Source organism: Vulpes lagopus, chromosome 6 (genome assembly GCF_018345385.1).
Source record: "Vulpes lagopus strain Blue_001 chromosome 6, ASM1834538v1, whole genome shotgun sequence".
Classification (NCBI taxonomy): Eukaryota; Metazoa; Chordata; class Mammalia; order Carnivora; family Canidae; genus Vulpes; species Vulpes lagopus.
In genome coordinates, this window is record NC_054829.1 from 29,326,028 (window position 1) to 29,348,282 (window position 22,255).

Genomic DNA, 22,255 nt, shown 5'->3' on the forward strand with positions numbered 1-22,255 from the left:
TCTGCATCAGGCAAGCCCAGAACTGTGTGTGGTCCTGCTGAAGGGGACTGTCTTGATGAGGGCTAGCCATATCTGTGGGCCTGAAACTCCACCATTAGCACTCATCCCTCTGGCTTGTCCCAAACGGTCACTGGGTATCTGCCTATCTGGGCTGGGACCCGGGCTGGGCGCTGGGAACACAGGGTTAATCTGACTTGGAAAACTCTCAGTCTGAGAACAGGGATGCACAAGGCAGGGGACACAGCCAATCACAGCAGGTGAGGCCTGCTATGATGGATGAGGCAAAGAAACAGGGGTTGGGGGACATGTGACCCCTGGCTCAGTGGCTCCCAGTCACACTTGGGTAGGGGAATTTGAGCAAGTGGTGGTGGCCAAAAGGCCAGCAGCCGCCTGCTCCTCCGACTCCCACCCAGCAGCCCTGCCAGGCCATCTCCATGTCCCTTCTCCTGGGCCGTGGGGCAAGAGCCACTTCCCACTCCTGGCATGGCTGCTCCCTCAGGCCCAGTCTGCTCCTCTCTATTCCAGGCTGTGTGTGTGTGAGGCAGTCAGAGCCCTCAGGGCACTTCCAAAACATGCACGTCTGCCACCGCCCCAGGTCTGGTATCTGTCTTGCCCTCTGAGGTTCACATGCTTCCTTCTCTGCCCGATGGGGGCTGGGGGCGCTGGAGATCCAGCATGGAGGATGCCCATCTTAGAGTCCCAGGCCTCTCTGAACTGAGAGTCAGAGACCTGGGTTCTGCTTGCCGTGTGACCTTGGCCAAGTCACTGTCCTTCTCTGGACCTCAGTGCCCTCATTTGTGGAGTGCGGGTGGATTCACACTAGGGGTTTATGCTTTCTGCACCCTGCACTTCAGTGACAGAGCCATATCGGACTTTAAGCACACAGGAAAAATTGCTCATTTGTTCATTCTACAAATTCATGCTCCATGTTTTTAAGGTGCCAGCCGAATGAATATGGTCATTTTACAGTGGTCATGCTTCAAAAATTAGAACAAAAGATTGATTCCAACACAAAGGTTTTCAGAAGTGTAGGAGATAGACAATTGATGGTTTGCAGCTTCAGTAGTTTAGTTACTGATGAAAATCCCACCAAAATCTCCAATTTGAGCCATTTACGGCTCTTGGTGAGTAAACATTTGTTTTGAGGTTATAAAACACTTTTTTTCTGGCTAGGCGGTAGATTGTTCATGTTCTTTGTTTCCTTTCTGGTACGAGGAGAAAAAGAGATCAGTACTCAAATGCTGTTTATTTTTGTAAATAAAAATTACAGGAGGGGGGGAAGCCTTTGAGTCCTTTAGGAGAGATTATCATCCCAGTAGTTTCCTAGGAGTATTCACTATGTCTCATTACAACATCCTTTCATATATAAGGTGACACGGTGCCAGACTATGAATTCTGTAAATTATTCAACAAAATACATTGCATAGCAACTTCTCTCTTTTCCTCTCTTGATTAGCTCAAAGGTGGAAAAGAAGATATGTCATAACAACTTTAGGGCGCCTGGGTGGCTCAGTCAGTTAAGCGTCTGCCTTCGGCTCGGGTTGTGATCTCGGGGTTCTGGGATGGAGCCCCTTGTCAGTCTCCCTGCTCACTGGGGAGTCTGCTTCTCCCTCCTCCTGCTCCCCGCTTGTGCTCTCTCTGTCTCTCAAATAGATAGATAGATAGATAGATAGATAGATAGATAGATAGATAGAAAAATGAATCAATAAGTAAGTAAGTAAAATCTTCAAAAATACTAATTGTGACTTTAAAGGTCAGTCCCATAGTTGTGGACAACAGGGTGACCCTGGTGCCGCTGGGACCATGGGCCCCCGTGAGCTGGGGAATCTGATGCAGACAGAGCATGTGGTCGCCTACAGCCTGACACCCTGTGGAGTAGCACACCTTCCTGTCCTACTTCAACAAAGGCATCCCCAGCATGCGGCACTGCACCTGGTGTCCATCCTCTGTGTGACACCACCATCTGTAGTGTATTGTGTACACCGTGGGGACCGAGGAGTTCTGAGTATTCCCAGAGGAAGACTCCAGCTGCCTATGAAAACAACAAATGAGCCAACTCACTGGGATAAAGATTCTCTGTCTCTGAGAGACCGTTCTCTGTCTACACTGCATCCTGAAGACACCATAAACTGTTTATGAGTCACACACACACACACACACACACACACACACACACACACACGTCTCTTTAAGCCTTCAGAATCCAGCAGTCTGCAGCCCCGAAGAGGGCTCCTCTCAGAACCGGACCAAGCTGGCATTCCTCTCTAGACTCCATCCCCTTCCAGAGCTTTAATCACTCTAGAGGTGAATGGTATGCTACTTGGACCCTAGGAGATCATGCCTGGAGCAAATGGGGAGAAAAGAGAGTGAAATGTGACATTGGCCACATGATGGCCCAGATGAATTCAGAGCACCTTCCGACCAAGCCTCACTCTGGATCTTTCAATAATACGTGGATATTTTCTGAATAAAAATAAATAAATAAATTCAAAAAGGGTGTTGCCTGTGTTCTCCTCTAGGATTTTGATGGATTTTTGTCTCACATTTAGATCCTTCATCCATTTTGAGTTTATCTTTGTGTCTGGTGTAAGAGAATGGTCTAGTTTCATTCTTCTGCACGTGGCTGTCCAATTTTCCCAGTACCATTTATTGAAGAGACTGTCCTTTTTCCAGTGGATAGTCTTTCCTGCTTTGTCGAATATTAGTTGACCACAGAGTTGAGGGCCCATTTCTGGGTTCTCTATTCTGTTCCATTGATCTTTGTGTCTGTTTTTGTGCCAGTGCCACACTGTCTTAATGATCACAGCTTTGTAGTATAACTTAAAGTCTGGCACTGTGATGCCCCCGGCTCTGGTTTTCTTTTTCAATATTCCCCTGGCTGTTCGGGGTCTTTTCTGATTCCACACAAATCTTAAGATGATTTGTTCCAACTCTCTGAAGAAAGTCCATGGTATTTTAATAGGGATTGCACTGAACGTGCAAATCGCCCTGGGTAGCATTGACATCTTCACAATACTAATTCTTCCAATCCATGAGCATGGAATATTTTTCCATCTCTTTGTGTCTTCCTCAATTTCTTTCAGAAGTGTTCTGTAGTTTTTAGGGTATAGATCCTTTACCTCTTTGGTTAGGTTTATTCCTAGATACTTATGCTTTTGGGTTCAATTGTAACACCCTTTCTGAACTTGGCCACTGCAACTTCTCGCAAGATGTATCTGTGAAGGCAGGGGAAACAAAAGCAAAAATGATCCATTGGGACTTGATCAAGATAAAAGGCTCCTGCACAACAAAACTAAAAGACAACCAACGGAACCGGAGAAGATATTTGCAAATGACGTATCAGATAAAGGGCTCGCATCCAAGGTCTATAAAAAACTTATTAAACTCAACGGCAAAGAAACAAACAATCCAATCATGAAATGGGCAAAAGACAGGAACGGAAATTTCACCAAAGAAGACATACACATGACCAATAAGCACATGAGAAAATGCTCCCCATCCCTTGCCATCAGGGAAATACAAATCAAAACCACATGAGATACCACCTCACCCCAGTGAGAATGGTGAAAATGAACAAGACAGGAAACAACAAATGTTGGAGGGGATGTGGAGAAAGGGGAACCCTCTTGCACCGTTGGTGGGCATGTGAACTGGTACAGCCACTCTGCAAAACAGTGTGGAGGTTCCTCAAAGAGCTAAAAAATAGAGCTACCCTACGACCCAGCAATTGCACTACTAGGGATTTACCCCAAAGATACAGATTCAGTGAAAAGCAGAGACACCTGCACCCCAATGTTTATAGCAGCAATGTCCCCAATAGCCAAACTGTGGAAGGAGCCTCGGTGTCCGTCGAAAGATGAATGGATAAAGAAGCTGTGGTCTATGTATACAATGGAATATTACCCAGTCATTAGCAACAACAAATACCCACCATTTGCTTCGACGTGGATGGAACTGGAGGTTTTATGCTGAGTGAAGTAAGTCAATCGAGAAGGACAAACGTTATATGGTTTCACTCATATGGGGAATATAAAAAAATAGTGAAAGGGATTATAGGGGAAAGGAGAGACCATGAGTGGGAAAAATCAGAGAGGGTGACGGAACATGAGAGACTCCTACCTCTGGGAAACGAACAAGGGGTAGCAGAAGGGGGGAGGTGGGCAGGGGGATGGGGTGACTGGGTGACGGCCACTGAGGGGGGCACTTGACGGAATGGGCACTGGGTGTTATATGCTGGCAAATCGAACTCCAATTAAAAAAATACAAAAAATGTAAAATAAAATAAGTTAGATGCCTCCAAGATACAACAGCGGGACAGGCAAAGGATGGACACTGCCATTCCAAAAGGAAGAAATAGGGAAGAAAGGAGTGACAGATCCCAAGCAAGTCCAGAACCTTAAGGCAAGAGAGTAATCCTCTTTGGCTCCATGCTCGTCTCTCTGGGGATCCCATTCCACCTCCTGGACCCACTAGAGTGGAAGGCCTGCCTTCCAGATACACCGCGGTAGCGATCCTACCTCCGCAGCTTTGCCAGACAGGGGTGGGACACCCATACCACAGTTCTCCCTGTGCCTATGGCTGTTGTGGGCTGAAACAATGTATGAGTGGCTCTAAAAGTCTGGGGACTGACTTGTTTTATTATACACGCTAACTTTTCTGCTCATGACCTCCATTTACAATTTCTTTCCATCAATCATCGCCAAGTGCACTCAAGTGTTGTAAAGTGTGAGCGAATCTAATTCTCTCCTCAGCATTATTTGAAGAAACTCCCACTGTCCTCTCCAACCTCCGTGTTAATTATGTGTCGATCGCTTATGCCATTTAGTTTGAGAAAGAGAAGTCCTTCCCTCACTGAACTTCTACCAAGTGCACTGATTCTTCCCGTGTGCCTTCTCCAAGAGACCGTGGGACCTTTTGGCCCAGGGACACACACTACTATTCCCAGTGCCTCCCATCTTTTCTCTTCTCTAGGTCCCCTGTGCTCAGACACCCAGCTCACTGAGCACAGCCTCCCCTACTGAGCACATCATTATTATGTAACAGCTTCTCTGCCTCCCCCCCACCCCCCCACTCCCCCACCCCCCCCTGGGGAGGCCTAGTCCCCAGTCCCTCTCTGCTCTCCTCAGGACTCCACCGCTAGAAAAGTTGCTGTTTCAGGGATCATCTTGCCTACCTCCCGCCTGATTACATCTTCTGTGGTCACAGGCTCCTTCACTTATGGGGCCTGCCTGGGCCCAGGCCCACTTGACAGGTAATCTCTGGCTGCCTCTGCTCTGGCTACTCCTGTCCCCAGGCTGCTGCTCCCGTGCCCTCCCAGGATGGCGCTTCACTTCCTCTGAAGTCGTGATCCCCAGGAAGGTGTCCCACAGGGTGGGTGGAATGGAGAGACAAGGCCACCTCTCCTATAAGATTCACTTCAGGGGGCAAAGACATGTGGTTCACATGAAAGTTAAGAAGAACCTGCTGCCCAGACATTTTCCTGTGATCACTGATAACGATCAGGGTGCCATGCAGGAGGACTACCCTTTTGTCCCCCGAGACTGCTACTACTACAGCTACCTGGAAGGGGTCCCTGGGTCCATGGGCACGCTGGACACCTGCAATGGGGGTCTGCGTGGCATGCTGCAGGTCGATGACTTCACGTATGAAATAAAACCGCTGGAGGCTTCTTCCACATTTGAGCACGTGGTTTCCCTGCTTGTGACAGAAGGAAGATCATCAGAGGCTCAAAAGTGTAAGATTGGAGAGCAAGATACAGATCAAGCGTATGAGGAGGCAATACTTGCTGGAACTCCTAGAGCAGGCCCTGTGTATTTGTGGTGGCCACATAGGAAATACTTAAAAATTCACTATACAATTTCTCACTCTTTATATTTGATGAGGCCTAATATCACACAGGCAATAGAGGGTGTGGTAATGATAAACAGCATACTTCACACAATTTACCAACAATCTCTTATAAATGTCTATGTACGTCTTTTGTGCATATGGAATGATCGGGATCATGTAGAAATAACAAATAAAAAATCAGCATATTCTGCTGTAGAAGACTTTGGCTTGTGGAAATATTATGGATTTTTCTATAAGATTGTACATGATACTTCCCTACTTCTTACAGGACATAAGATTGTAGGAAGTATATACTTTGCCCACCACGGTGGAACATGCAACCCCAACTGGGGAGCAATGTTTGTGTATGTAGCAAATTATCACATATTCTTGGCTGGGGGTATTTCAGCACACACCTTAGGTCACAGTTTAAACCTTGTCCATGATGTATTTGGTTGTAAATGTTTTAGAAGAAGCCACTGTGTCATGACTGAACAGCCTGGTTTAATGGATATGTTGAGTAATTGTTCTTATGACAACCTGCACCGTCGGGTTAGTGGATGGGATCCTTGTATGAGCATACCAAATGTACCATACACCAATTTTCCTTATGTAGCTCCTCGTTGTGGTGACAAGATTAGAAATCAGTTGGAAGAATGTGACTGTGGCTCCCTTAAAGACTGCAATGACAATAAATGTTGTGAGACCAATTGTGCCCTTTCCCTTGGGAGTGAATGCAGTGAAGGATCCTGTTGCGTTAACTGCAAATATGCTCAACCTGGACTGCTTTGCAGAGACATACTCGGAGTTTGTGATCTCCCAGAATACTGTGATGGGAGATCGCATAATTGCCCTAATGACGTTTACACCCAGGATGGAACCCCATGTTCAACGTTAGCTGTCTGTGTGAGAGGAAACTGTACTGATCGTGATATGCAGTGTCAATCCCTTTTTGGCTATGGAATAAAAGATGCTGCACCAGCATGCTATGAAAAACTGAACGTATTAGGTGATCGATTTGGGAACTGTGGGGTGAGGTTGGTACGAGGAGGAGGAAAAACTGTTAGATGTGAAGAAGATGATGTTCTTTGTGGAATGCTGCACTGTCGTGATGTTCAAGAAATTCCTGGTGGAGGTGACCATGTTACATTTCGTCACATAGTAGTAACAGATATTAATCAAGAAAAATGCTTTGGATATGATGCACACCATGGAACAGAATTGCCACAAATGGGGCTTGTCGTGGATGGGGCAACATGTGGCCCAGGAAAATACTGCTTGAATCAGAATTGTACTTTTTATCAAGATTTGGGTTTTGACTGTGATGTCAGTACATGCAATTTCAGAGGGGTGTGTAACAGCAAGAAACACTGTCACTGTATGAGAGGTTGGAACCCCCCAACATGTGAAGAGAAAGGAGCAGGTGGTAGTATAGATAGCGGCCCTCCACCGGACAGAGAATATGTTCTAAGAGGCAAAGTAACTGTTAGTGTAAACATGGCACTAGCTTTAATATTGATTCGTACATTACTTTTCCTGACTGGGTTAATCATTGGACTCTTTTTCCAATTAAAAAAAAGGTACTGAGGAGCACAAAACATAAACCTTCGAAGCATCAATATTTCAGTTAGTTAATACCAGTGATATGCACAAAATGGACAAAATATCATTGACCGCGGGAAAAATGATCAATAATCACTCTTATAATTATACATTCCCGTATTTATCCTGAGCTTGTCATCTTCAAATAAAGTGTCCTGGCAAAAAAAAAAAAAAAAAAAAAGTAACCTGTGTGTTTGTTAAGTGTGGAATCCAGCGTTTTACAAATGATTGGGTAAGCAAACCTTGTTGGCATGGGTAAGCACCAGATTTAACAAGTTTTTGGACCATTTCCCAATTGGCCATATACTAGATTTCTGTTATTTGTTCATTTTACTGCTCCTGTTAAACAAATGGCACTTAAAGTGACAGTTGGAAGATATGGTAGGATGGTAAGAACTTTTCTGTCAAGGCACGTGGGTGCCAACAGATCTACCTACCGCCTGCCAGGTATGGGCTCTTGGACAAAGCCTCAGGCCGTGAGTTTCAAGGTCCATGTTACATTGGGAGATGCAATGCACTTTGCCAGGATTTTGTGGTGATCAGAGGAAAGCACCCAAGAAGGGCCTGGAACACGTTAGGCACTTAATAGATGCCATTATTCTCGCTATTCTCATTATTCCTCTTGGGCTATGCTAAACCTGAGGTATTCCAGCAGAATGAGTTTTGCATTGTATCTTTATCACTTTTTTTTTTAGAGTTCGTTTATTGATTTGAGAGAGACAGTGAAGTGAAATAGAGAGAAAGAGAGAGAGAGAGAGAGAGAGAGAGAGAGAGAGAGAGAGGGTGCACATGCACGAGTAGGGAGGGAGAGGGGCAGAGGGAGAGGGAAAGAAGCAGACTTACCTGATGAGCAGGGAGTCTGACCCAGGGCTCCATCCCAGGATTCTGGAATCATGACCTGAGCTGAAGGCAGACACTTAACTGACTGAGCCCCCCATGTGCCCCCATTGCGTCTTGATTATAAAACCATCACAGGAGGAACTGTCCATCCCTGACTGATACATCACGGCTTAAGGCCCCTGGCTGTTGGAGCCGTAGGAACTCACATTTCATACCTTAGGAATTGCCTGAGCACAGGCTGTCTGTAAAGTACGAGGCAGAACTTACCGTCTGATACGTGTACGGACAAAACATTTACACAAAAGGGAACAGGAAGAGATCGCTTCAGAAATCGTGCAAGAGAAGAAGAGGGTCCCATAAGGGACATGTGGTACATTAGTGCTATGGAAATGCCTCAGGCCTCAGATCCAAGTTCTTGCTGAAAGTATGGAGTCCAGGTGAGAACAGCACGAAAGGGTCGAGGAAGGACACAGCAAGAGAGAATCAACAGGAGTGCCACTCTGAGCCATTGTGATCCGTCGTGTTTTCTAGAGCTCTCTTACCTTCTCGTCCAGGTGGCTTACGTGGTAGAGTGGCCTGGATCTTCATCCACGACAGGTCTGAGCCCCTGTTGACTATGTCCTTGTCAAACATGTGTTTCTGCATTGGCACTTGGCACCAGGATCTACTGTCCGCCAATGAATAAATCACGGGAATAAAAGGCACAGCCTAGGGAATACAGTCAATGATGTTGCAACAGCATTGTGACAGATGGTAGCTTCATTTGTGGCGAGCAGAGCAGGACTTACTGGAAGAAATCGAATCAACTGTATTGTACACCTGAAAGTAATGTAACACTGTGTGTCAGCTATCTCAAATAAAGAAACATTTTAAACCACAGTAAGATGCCAGACACAGCCACTGGGGTGGCAAAAACAAATGTTAAGACTGACAATACCAAGGGCCAAGGAGGATATGAAGCAACCATAGTTCTCCTCTATTGCCGGGGGAGGGGGGGTCGGATGCAAAACTATAGAGGTCATTGGAAAACGGTTTGTCTGTTTCCTACCAAGGTCAGCACACACTGGACTACACACTCAGCGATCCTCCTTCTAAATGGCACGGAGAACATGGGTCCGTACAAAGAACTGCAGGCAGATGCTCACAACAGCTTTGTTCACAATAGCCCCAAAGTGAAAACAACCCAAATGTCCATCAGCGGCGAATGAATCAACCAAGAGTGGTATAGCCACACGATGGACTGCTTCTTGGCAATAAAGAGGAACCAGTTACTGACTCACGCAACAACATGGGGGTGGATCTCAAAATCGTGCTGAGTGAACAAAGTCAGATCCAGTAGACTGACTGCAGGACTGTGTGGCTCTATTTCCTATGACATCGGGGGAAAGGCAAAACTGTGGGGACAGAGAGCAGATTGGTGGTCGTCAGGGACTGGAGGGAGGGGGCTGACTGCAAAGGGGCACAGGGAAGGTCTTGGGGGCCAAGGGTAGGTGTTCCACGTCTTGACTGGGTTAGCGGCGTCATGACCCCATACATTTGGCGGATTATACTCTATACCAGTTATACCTCAAGAAATCTCCCTTTAAAAATAACGACTACAACGAAGAGTCTTCCACCTGCAGTGTGACGATGAGAGCTGTTACTCCACATGCCAAGCACCCTGTGGGCATGTTGTTCTAACTGCCAAAGACACCAAGGCCAGTCATATACCTGGAGACTTGGGGAAGCGACCCCGGGCTTGGGCTGCATACCACTGAACTCACTGTGGGCTGTGTATCAGCTAGGACTCCACTTACTGCCTGATGCCCGTAAGCTTCCACCTTAACATGGTCTATGATGATGCTTTGGAGTTCTGAGTATTAATGTCAATGCAGAGACAGTGTCTAAGAATCCGAAGTATTTCTCTATTCCTAGTGTACAGGCTCTCAGGGTAATGGCCATCAAGCTAGTGTAGGCGTGGGACTGGGAGAATTGATAGGTTACCTTGTGTCCCATTATGTTGATTGGTCCTTCCTCCTAGGGACACAGTCATCTGTCTGTTCAGTTCATAGGTGTCTGCCTTTGCAAATCATCTTTGCTCTAGGAACTGCACAAGCATCATGATTTTTTATCGTTGCAACCATTCTCAGCCTCCTCCTCTGCCAGTTTTGCCTTCTTCCATTGTAGATGTTACGAAGCGCTCTGTTTGCCACTGGAGATCTTGTGCTTTTGACCACCACAAAAGTCCCTATAGGTGAATCCTCTTCGCTACCTCTCCAATCTTGACCAGTTTTAGGGTCATCGTGGGTCCCTGGCTGTGGCTACCTGGCCTCTGTTACTTAGAGAGACCTCATTATTGCCATAGGTGCTAAAAAACAGGGTTCCGTGCCAATCTGTCTTATCATCAGACTGGCCTGTAGAGGAGAGACACAATTGAACTCCTAAGAGGTGATATTTCTCCTTGCACCAGCAGTTTGGTTGTTTTCCTTTCATTGAGGTATAATTGACCTGTAGCATATTGACCTGTAGCATCATATCCGTTTCAAGTTGGCAGTGTAATTGTTCAACGTGTGTACATATGGCAATCGACACAGCCATAAGTCTAGTTAGCATCTGTCACCATACATTGTTACAGGAAAGCTTTTTCTTGCCATGAGAACTTTGAAGATCTACTCTCTCAATAACTTTCAAATACAGAATGCAGTATTATTAACGATGGTCACCATGCTGTACACTACCTCCCCAGGGCTTACTGATGACACGACTGGAAATTTGTGCCTTTTGACACCCCCCGCCCCCCACTCCTATATTGCTCACCCCTCTGCCTCTTCCTCTGGCAACCACTGGTCTGTTCTGGGTCTTTACCAAGTACATTCCGATGGGTCCTCTGGGCTCACATCATATATGCAGGGTAGCATGCCTATCTCTCTCAGCCTTGTTCTGCCAGCAAGCATGGTAAATGAAGCATTTCGACTTTGCCCAGGACAGGCTATTGTTTTCTACCTGCTTCTAAGAGTTCCCCTAGAAGTGCATGGGCCGGGATCCCTGGGTGGCGCAGCGGTTTGGCGCCTGCCTTTGGCCCAGGGCGCGATCCTGGAGACCCGGGATCGAATCCCACGTCGGGCTCCCAGTGCATGGAGCCTGCTTCTCCCTCTGCCTGTGTCTCTGCGCCTCTCTCTCTCTCTCTCTCTCTCTCTCTCTCTCTCTGTGACTATCATAAATAAATTAAAAAAAAAAAAAAAGAAGTGCATGGGCCTCATTCCCTGGGACCATTGTCCTTGCCTCACATGGATTCTTGCATCTACTTTGGTGTGATCCTATTCTTCTCAGAGTGGGGCTTGGGACTTATCCAGCCAGGTTATGCTAGGTATGGCACAGCAGCCCCCATGTGAGGGAGGGCAGCCAGGAGGAGTGGGGACGGTTCCTTGTGGGAAGACAAGCTCTGAGAATTCATATGGTCCTGTGGAGCCCATATTTTCAGGGATATATACCCAGAGGTCACAATCTCCTGTTTAAAACACCTGGTTTCCCTAGCATAATTACATACTTGCTCTGGAGGACTATGGAAAAGTCCCTGCAGCTCTTGGGCCCTCTGATACTGAGATTGCTCCTCAGCTATGATTTCTCTTCCATGCCAGGAGATAAGGGCCCTTTGGTAAGCAACTAAAGAAGCTTTCTGGCATTCATATAAGGCCTTTACTGTTTAGTAACCTAGGAGAGTCCCCCAGTTCCCTTTTTTCTCATTACCTTTGACAGGGCCTCAACACAACTTGGTCATAACCCACCAAATCTGCCATCCTTGGAGACATTACAGCTTGCATGTGGTTCAAATGCCTAATTCATTGCACATGAGAGAGTGTTGCCTTGTCAGGACTTTTCCCTGGGTCACCGCTGGTAAATTCCTCAGCATTAGGCTAACTACCACCTTGTGCCAGGGATTGCCTTTTCTTCACATTCTTCTTGGGAGAGAGTCCTCCTTGACAGCTGAGTGTTGACTGAGCATGGCCCTAAGTTCATCTTGCTCTTTTGGCAGATCACTATCAGCACCACTGTCTTTGGAGAAGTGGATGTCAAGATAGGATTAGACCTTCGGGAGGTTCATGGAAGGAAAGTTTGTAAGGATAAAGGGGGAGGAGTTAAGAGTAGACTGAGCGAGCCTTTAAGCCACCATACCTCTCATGCTAAAGGAGAGAGGAAAGATACGATCATATTATAAGAGCCTCAGACAACAGAGTAGGTGTGAATCTGGTTTACCCAGGCCAGTGGGGAGCCCTGGAGCCACAGCGACCTTTTACAGCCTCCTACTTTGGGCAGCAGTGTGGCCCTGGTTTAGTGCCACCATGCTCAAACATGGGCTGGAGCTTCCCAAAAGAAACATGGCCTGGGGTGAATTTCTTACAGCCACAAAGGTAAGATAACTGGAGGGTGTCGATGAGCCTTGCTCCCCGTCTCAGATGATTCCCCTGAAGGGTGACCCGAGGTCACAGAACAAGCAACTGCCATAGTAAGGAAGGATTTTTCAGGGGCCCACAAAGGGATCTCAACTGGGAAGAAACGTGGCCCACCATTCTTAAGTCCTTTGGGTAAACATTACTTCTGTTCCTACCTTAGTTGTGTATTGCTCCTGTGTTGGTGGAGAAGGCAGTTGAGAGGGGCTTTTGACGGAAGGCAGTTAGGAGTAGCCTTGGCTACTGTAGTGACTCCGTCTCCCTCTGTCAGGGAACCGGTGAGAGGATTCCGCCAGCTGCTTAGTTGATCTGTTGATTCTTCAGCCAAGGGCCAGGAAGAGGACACCATGCATGGCATAAGTCACGAGGAGGACGTGTGCCAGCAATGTTTGTTACCTTGCCTCTGTCTGTCCCCGCGCTAATGGATGATCACCATCACATTATCTGCTCTGTTATCAATGGCAGCTCAGCAGACCCTGTATCAGAGAACTGCTGCTAATATTGGAGTACTTCCCTTTCTTCAGGATCTCAGTATCATGTGAGGAAGGAGTGAGGGAATGGGTTCTATGAATACATGTATGATTGCCTTCAGAGTCTTTGCTTGAGGTGATCTTACTTCCACTTCAGTCAGTGAGTCTGGGTCTGAGAACTGGTCCTGGTCTGGACACTGGGGTGAGAGGGTCACAATTTCCCATTGCAGCCACTAACATTGTTCTTGACAGCTTTTTTGCTTGTACAAATCGTGCTTGCCCTCAGACACTCATCTGTCTCTCTCATAGCAACATGTTCTAGAGACATCTTCTTCCCCTGTGGCTGAAAGGTTACTGGGTGGACATTCCAATTTGAGCAATGTCACATTAATTACAGACACTTTGCCTCCGATGGCTCAATGCTGCCTTGTGGACCCTGCCATTCTGGAATCCTGTCATGTCCAGTGAGAGATGGAGTCCAGGTCTGTGGCAGAATCAACCCAGATCTGCTAGAAGACAGCCATGACAGAGCTGCTCAGGGGTATCAGTGTCCCTTTCACCAGCCGTTCCTTACCAATTCAGTAGAGTACCTCTGGGCCATCCTAGGAAACATATCCAGCTGGTGGGTTTTATCTTCCAGTGCTTTGGTGGTGTCCTTACTCACTTTATTTTTTTTTAATTTTTAAAAAGATTTTATTTATTCATGAGAGAGAGAGAGAGAGAGAGGCAGAGACACAGGCAGAGGGAGAAGCAGGCTCCATGCAGGGAGCCCGATGTGGGACTCAATCCTGGGTCTCCAGGATCAGGCCCTGGGCTGAAGGTGGTGCTAAACTGCTGAGCCACCCGGGCTGCCCAGTCATTGCTCACTTTAGCTAAAAGTTGGAACAAATTTCTCAGCATTGTATAGAAGCTGCCTTTAATATGTGCAGTAATGAGTCAGTTATCTCTCTGGTAATCTTTCCTCATTTTGGGGAAAGCTCTGCAGTCATTTGAAGGCTACCTGGTCTACTGGTCATGTATCCTTAAACACTTGGAGACCCCTTATGAGTATTCCTAAGATGAACGTGTTTTCAGGTGACAGGACAGTTATGCCTGGTATTCACAAAAATTATGCCAGGAAGGTACACAAAATGCCCCCAAAATGTTGCATTGTGTAAAAGGACCATTGAGGTACTTCAATCAATCATAGCGTGTAGGTTGAGAGTAGCTCCAGTATGATTTTCTAAAAGCTGATAGCCTTGTGTTTCTGCATTCCATTCAAATAAAATAATATAGCCCTTGTACTTACAGGGATCAAAGACAGCTCTCTGATTTGTCATATTTGTCTACCCCATCAGTCAGGTGGTATTCGTCCACCTCCAAGAATGAGGGCTAGCTATAGAATGCGGATGACAAAGGCACCTGAAGGTTTCTTCAGTGTTTTGCATGGTGCAGGAACTGGGGCCACTCCTATTTTTTTTTCTAATTACTTCACAGTAAGGTTAAGTAAGATAGTCAAATCATGGCCAGAGCTGTCTGATAGAGGACGCCAGACTCAATAGTTGGTTAAATTTTAGATGCCTGCAGGAGTTTGGCAATGCTGCATCAGGGCAATGACCTTCATGAGGAAGGTTCCAGTGAAGTTCTGAAAGATAAAAAAAATCTTTAATGTCCCTCTTTCCCCCAGGTCTGAGGTATTCCCTCCTCCAGTTCCAGGGTTTTCTCTTTCTGCTGCCACAAAATTGTTATTTGTCATCCCTGTAGATAAAAAATTTCATTTAAAAATGTTTCTTTGTTTAAAAAAAAAAGATTTGAGAGAGAGAGAGAGAACGAGCAGTGGGGAGGCATAGAGGGAGAGGGAGAAGCAGACTCCCTGCTGAGCAGAAAGCCTGATACAGGACTGGATTCCAGGACCCTGGGATCATGACCTAAGCCAAAGGTAGACATTTAACCAACTGAGCCACCTAGGCACCATAACATGTTTCTTTTTTTAATTAAGTAGGCTCTATGGCCTACATGGGGTCAAACTCATGACTCTGATACCAAGAGTCATATGATCTACCATCTAAGACTTCTAGGTACCCCTAAAATCTTTCTAAAATCTCCTACTCATAACTAGCCCTTGGCTCTGGAAGGGACTGGTACGGGTGATTCCATGGCACTTTCATAAAATTCAGTAAGAATTCGATTTAAGGGGGGCGCCTGGGTGGCCCAGCAGTTGAGCATCTGCTTTCAGCCCAGGGCCTGATCCTGGAGACCCAGGATTGAGTCCTACGCCCGGCTCCTTGCATGGAGCCTGCTTCTCCCTCTGCCGGTGTGTCTGCCTCTCTCTGTGTCTCACATGAATAAATAAAATATATTTTTAAAAATTTTTAAAAAGATTTTGGTTTAAATTCCCTAAACCTCCTTCTAGTCAGGCTGCCTTCCAGAGGATGTACTGCCATGGTGATATATATACCAGGGGAATAAAGGATGCATCATGCCTAGGAATGGTCACAGCAGAATCCAGAACTTTTAAAATAGTGCTATATTACTTCCCACCCCTTGTGTCCTTATCATTACCAAGGAAAGAAATAGCCAAGATGGTGCTGTGAAGACTAGGGAGACCCCGAGGCCCTAAGGCCTCCTCTGGCCAACCAGTCCCCAGTGTTGCTGGAGGCTCTTTGTCTTGTGGAAAAAAGGATGATGATAGACTAAACAAGCAATGCAAGTGAAGCATTTTTTTAAAGTGGGAGTACACTCCAGAGATGTGAGACATGTTCTCTCAAGGGCAAGTTGCATACCCCCGGGTGTGGGTTTCTATCTTTTGTTGATAGTTGTTAACTATGGGGTGGAATAGTTATTACTTGGAGAGGAGAGCTTTTCGAGAGCAGGGTTTTGTCCCTTGCCTTCGGCCTGCCTGTTTAACAGTCCAGCTTCTTGTAGCTTTGTCTTTGGGAGTGCTGCCAGCACTTGACTTTCCCAATAGCGGGCCAGGGCTCCCCGCCCCCTTGGCTGGCCTCCAGGTGTCCTGTTAAAGTCTAATTAACTGCCAACTCTAACAAAAAGGCAATGATCCCTTTTTAGAAATAGCTTCATTGAGTGATGAAATCATCTTACACTGTGTGCAAGTCAATAGGTGAGGGAGGCAGAAGCATCCATCTTTTTGAGTTGAATTCTTGGAGATGCTTCCAAAACTTGAATACTACCATGGCTGTGGATGTTGAAGGTTTGTGGACTACCTTTACTGTCAGCTAATCGTTGAGTGGTTTTAGGGATAAAATGTGTGCTTTGTGTAGATCTTGGTCTGTCCCTATTGATACTATTAGCTAGGAATGCCTGGGGGCACTCACCTGCACGTGTACCACTTCTGGTGACTTTACATTTCCCCCACCAGAGCCAATGTGGTGGTTCTTATTATGACCACAAGACACACCTTAGCAACAAGCATCAGGAAACGTTGAAAAAGCAAGGTTTATTACTCACAAGTCCTACAGGGGTACGTTGCACAACTGGGACCACATAGCCAGGTTAGGATTGAGGGACAGTGCATGTATCTCGGGTTCTATCTTTATTGGGGTTGAGGGTGTCCTGTTTACTCTTTATTGGTGAATTTAAAACAAAAGAGTGGGAATTAAAGTGCAGGAAAGGAAAAGCATTCAAGGGATCAGTTATCTAGATTACCCAGGGCTTTCCAAAAGGGGAACATGATGGGTAGAGTGGCCTGGCTCTTTATCTATTTGTGTAGCTAAGAATATGTTTATTTGAGATGGATATCTTTGAAGTGAGTGGCTCAGCAATCAAAAGTTTACTGTCAGGCACTTAAACTACAATGTGTACTATTGTCAGGCTACAAATGGTTCAGAAAGCTGAACACATGACCCATATTAGTTTCAAAGGCCCCAACTGTGCGGCTGAGGTTGGTTGATCAGATTAAAACAGCAATACTGTAGCTTCAGAAAGTGTCAACAGTGGCAAAGTACCACTGGTGGCCCCCAAAAAGGATCAAAGTTCTGATGTCAGTTGGCCAGGAGCTTGCAGAGGCAGCACCCATGCAACCTGGGCTCTCTTACCTTGAAACATAAGCTTTTGGCAGGAATCACAAACCTAGCAGGCAGTGGCAGGCTCTGCATCAGAAAGTCTTATTTTCTGCCTCATATAGTAGAATTTTTTTTTTACGGTAGTTAATTTTATTTGTTCAAGGCTCATATTGCAAGCATTAAACCAAGCATGGGCTTTGATTCTGTGAGCCCAGATTCACATATTTAGGAAGATAAAAGCAAACTGTGATCCATGTATATGGATGAAAAACTAAAGGCTCACAGTTAATCACATCATGGTTTTAAATTTCTACAGCCTAGAAGTCAGAAGTCACAGATCTTTTAGGTCTTTCTGGATATCTCACAAAGTATCTGCACTTTTCTTGAGCTGGGCAACCTCATCATTTTCAGCTTCTGATTGATCACAGTGGTTAAGCCCCGAGCGTTCAGGATACACGGAAGACTCAGGAAGACTTCGTTCTCAATACCATACATGCCCTTCACCATTGTTGACACTGGATGAATCCTGGAGATTTTTCAACATGGATTCAATGAGATCAGCCACACTTAATCCAATAGCCCAGTTCGTATATCCTTTTAGCTTGATGACTTCATAGGCACTTTCAACCACCATCTTATGCACTTCCTTCCAATTTTCACTGTCGTTGTCTGTTCCCATTTCTGGATTCAGTTCCCGAAGAGAAACACCTGCCACATTCACTCCACTCCACACAGCCACACTTGAGTCACCATGTTCTCCCAAAATCCATCCATGGCAGCTGCTGGGATGAATGCCAAGTTTTTCAGCTATAAGATAGCAAAATCTAGCAGAATCCAGATTACACCCACTTCCAATCACACGGTGCTTGGGTAGTCCACTTAGTTTCCAGGTAACATATATAAGAATATCCACTGGGTTGGAAACCACAATTATGATACAATCAGGACTGTACTTGACTATCTGAGGAATAATGAATTTGAAGACATTAACTTTCCTTTGCACCAGATTGAGGCAAATTGAGGCAAACAGGTGGGATCCTCCTGTTGGCGGACTCCTGCAGTCACCACCACAATCTTAGAATTGGCAGTCACAGAGTAATCTTTATCTGCCACAATTTTAGGTGTCTGTTGAAATAAGCTCCCATGCTGTAGATCCATCATTTCTCCTTTGAGTTTATCTTCTAAAACATCCACAAGGGCAAGTTCATCAGCCACAGACTTTCCCAGAATGCTGATGGCACATGCCATACCAACTTGTCCAACACCCACTACAGTGATCTTATTGTTTGGGATTGCAGCCTCTTCTGCAACTGGTGCAATCAGTTTTTCCTTAAGAGTTGCCATTGTGCCCCGAGACCAGCGGCTGTAAGGGTTGCGTGAAGGAGACCGGGTTAGCTGCGCGCGTCTCCTCCGGCGCAGGATCCGCAAGGAGAGAGGAAGAGGCGGGTCATATAGTAGAAATTGATGCTATATGCTTGTAATTCCTGAACCATAAATTTGTGCTCAATATATGATGGTACAGGTTTTGCCACGATAGTAGTACAAAGTTTTCCATCAGTTTTATTCCTGTTGGTCTCATTAGAAAACCAATCTTTACCAAGGACATCTACATGAGTGACCTGGATGGTTCAGTCCCTACAATTCGTTTCCAGGGTTCATGGCCCCAAAGGGGTGTCATTAATGTGCCAGTCTGTTGTGTTTCTAAGTAGCAAACAGCCAGGCCATTGGCGATAGGGAAGAATCAAGAGAAGAATAGCCAAGGCACAGAGGTGTAAGAGCACCAGCTCTGGCGAAGAAGGTGGGGGGAAAGGGGGAGCAATCCCAAACAAACTAGGTTCAGCCACTTTCTGCTGATGAAATCCAAAGGCAGAGAGACAAATGATGGTGAAACAAGAAAGTAGTTTATTTCAGTGAGGCCAAAACTAGGAAGACAGCGGCCTAGCATCTCAAAGACAGTTTCCCAAGTACTGAAAATACTTAGGTTTATACAAGGAAAATGTGGGATAGGGGTCAGTGGGTACATGCAGGTGGGCAGTGCAGATCATCATTGTCATGGGTGGGGTCTTGCTGGCTCAGGGCAGCCCTTACTACTTGAGGGCATAGTTGTGACACTTTGCCCACAAGTCTTTTGCCAGATTTAAGAGATAAGCTGGAAAGAACTTGATCAGTTAGAAAGGTTGAGGTCAGAGTGGAGGTAGTTGAAGTCCTCTTTCAAAACTACACCAGAGGATAGAGGCACCTGCGCTAAATAAACCCTGACCACTCTGCTTAAGGCTCAACCAAATTAGCTTCTAATATTCTTGGCCACTCAATTTCTAAATCTTCATTGTGGACATCATTTTTTTCTGCTTTAAGGATGCCTTGACTCAGCAGCTACAGCCGTACTGCATTTTGGCTAAGGCTGCAGGGATTTCCGCCTTTTGTTATAATGACATCCTTTCCCCATCCCACTTTGGAGAATGAACAATCGAAGGAGCATTTGATTGACTTACTTAATCCTAACTCATTGCCCAGCCTCTAAGCATCTATTGACAATAGGGCAGAGAAGAACCCTTACCCCCTTCTTGCCCACTATTTGATCAAGAGCAGAGCACTCAGTAGTGGATCCTGGGGAGTCCTCTTTTATCCTTTAATCTGGCCTGTGTAGACCTTCATTCTCCATTTACAAAAAGCATGTTTTTGTTACCATCACCTCTTTGTCACCAAAAATGGTCAAGAAATGTGATCAGTCTAAGATTTTACCCTATGTGCAAGCTAACAAGTGAGCATGCCACAGTTTTGTAGGACACTTGATTGGATGGGTGGGCCACCAAATGTGAGGTGTCCCAATTGGGTGGGATCCAGTAGGGGGGGATGGTGAAAGATTCACCCAAGGCAAAATAGGAGATAGAATTTTACTGAATATACTGTAAGGGAGCTGTAGGCAGAACAGCAAAGGAGACTGGGACAAGGCAACAGTGAGGGGCCACAGGTAGGAGGCAGAGTGAGGAGGTATGGGAACATGTGCAATTTCCCTTTTTTTATTAATCTTAGGAACTGTGCCTGGTCAGTTAGGGCCTATTGCTATTTCAGCATGGATTATTTAACAAGCCGGTTTGCACTGCCTATTTGCATTCAGCTTGGTGGCCACTGTGGGCCCTTTTACCTTAAAGGTTTCCATTGCTCAGGCTTGTTGCCTAAAAGTGGCCTAAGTTTCATGGATAGTAGCAGAAGATGAGATGCCTGGTTCAGAGACAAAGGACTTTATTTCTCATGGCAGGGCAAAGAGCATGCTCTTGTCAATTTAATGTATTCCAAAGTCTCATGGGGGCAATGTAGAGAAGTCCTGAGGATACTGCACATATAATGATTTTACAACATAGCTAAGGAACTGTGAGCTTTGGGAAACCACACCTTTTATGATATGTTGCTCACGAATCTGCCCAATTTCTGCCCTGGAGGAAGACATTACCTTTATTAAACTGGACAGTAAACAAACCAGGTTTTCCAGGGCAGGTTTTCCAAATTGGTCCACTATACAAACACCCTTGAAAAGATAACTCTGGAATAATATCTGTCAGTACTTCTGCATGTAAGATATATACAAATGTAATAAGCAATCCATGGAGAATTGTCTCCCAAGAGATAAAGATATAGAAACGTCCATATAATAGATAAATGTATTCTCTGATTCAGTCTTCTGAGAGGGACTAGGAGCAATTATACCCCAGTAATAATGAGCACACTTAGTCCTCAGATCTTGTCTCATAAATACCACTGTCTGCTCAAAAACACCAGAGATCCTTGGAGAAAATGGTAATTCCAGGACTGGCACCAGTGAAATACAAGAGAAGCCTAAAACATTTTGTGGCAAAAAATAATGCAGTGCTCGAGGAATGATAGAGATAGGTTGAAAGGACACAGATGCAAGCTTAAAGGTGCTCCCATGGGTCAAATCTAAGACAATTTAGCTTTAAAATAAATAAATGAGAGGGACACCTGGGTGGCTCAGTGGCTAAGCACCTGCCTTTGGCTCAGGGTGTGATCCTGCAGTCCCAGGATCAAGTCCCACATTGGGCTTCCCACAAGAAGCCTGCTTCTCCCTCTGCCTCTCATGAATAAATAAATTTAAAAATCTTTTAAAAAATCTTTTAAAAAATAAATAATAGATTATAAACCATTTAATTATATAGTTTTTTTTAATTTTTTTTATTATTTATTTATGATAGTCATACAGAGAGAGAGAGAGAGAGAGAGGCAGAGACATAGGCAGAGGGAGAAGCAGGCTCCATGCACCGGGAGCCTGACGTGGGATTCGATCCTGGGTCTCCAGGATCGCGCCCTGGGCCAAAGGCAGGCGCCAAACCGCTGCGCCACCCAGGGATGCCTAAACCATTTAATTATATTGAAATTCAGGAATCCATACTGATGATAATAAATGAAATAAGGGAAAGGGGAAAGCTGTTCTTTATAACAGAATGCCAAATAATACATGTAGATGGAATAATGGGTAAAAAAAGATCATTTGACAGACTTTACAGTTAACTGTTTCAGTGGAGGGTAATCAATGAATGCTGAAACAACTGGGTAAAAATTTGATGGAGGAAAGAATAATTTACATGATCTTAAAAGTAATTCTCCATAAACTTCCTATTAATTATAAAAAGAAATACAGTCACTTTTCAGTAGAGCCATCTACTGGACAGCATTATAACTAAGTGTTCAAAGGTAACATAACCAGTAATAGGACTGACCAACATTTTGTGCCTGATAATATGGACTGAGAAAGACATAACATCACTTTTATAGTGCTGCTTCTAAAGCTAAACTACAATTGGGACACCTGGCTCAACAGTTAAACATCTGCCTTCAGCCCAGGACGTGATCCTGGAGTCCTGGGACTGGGTCCCACATCGGGCTCCCTGCATGGAGCCTGCTTCTCTCTCCGCCTATGTCTCTGCCTGTCTCTCATGAATAAATAAAACCTTTTAAAAAAAATTAAAGTACAACTGATGGGATTTCTACAAGATGATTGTTCTATATTCTTGTCATGAGAGACAGACTTAAGGAGCTGATCCAGCTTAAAGGAGATTAAAGATATGGCAACTAA

The 22,255-nt window shown here is 45.4% G+C and overlaps 1 protein-coding gene and 1 pseudogene across 1 annotated transcript; one reads left to right on the forward strand and one right to left on the reverse strand.

The window, feature by feature from the left end:
- Positions 1 to 5,217: 5,217 nt before the first annotated feature.
- LOC121492517 (disintegrin and metalloproteinase domain-containing protein 21-like) lies at positions 5,218 to 9,951 on the forward strand. The gene is made up of 2 exons (XM_041757787.1): positions 5,218 to 7,308; positions 9,832 to 9,951. Exons 1-2 carry the CDS (start codon positions 5,218 to 5,220, stop codon positions 9,949 to 9,951), a joined length of 2,211 nt encoding a protein of 736 aa, XP_041613721.1.
- A 7,342-nt stretch (positions 9,952 to 17,293) lies between these two features.
- Positions 17,294 to 21,187, reverse strand: LOC121493839 (annotated as a pseudogene).
- Positions 21,188 to 22,255: the final 1,068 nt, after the last annotated feature.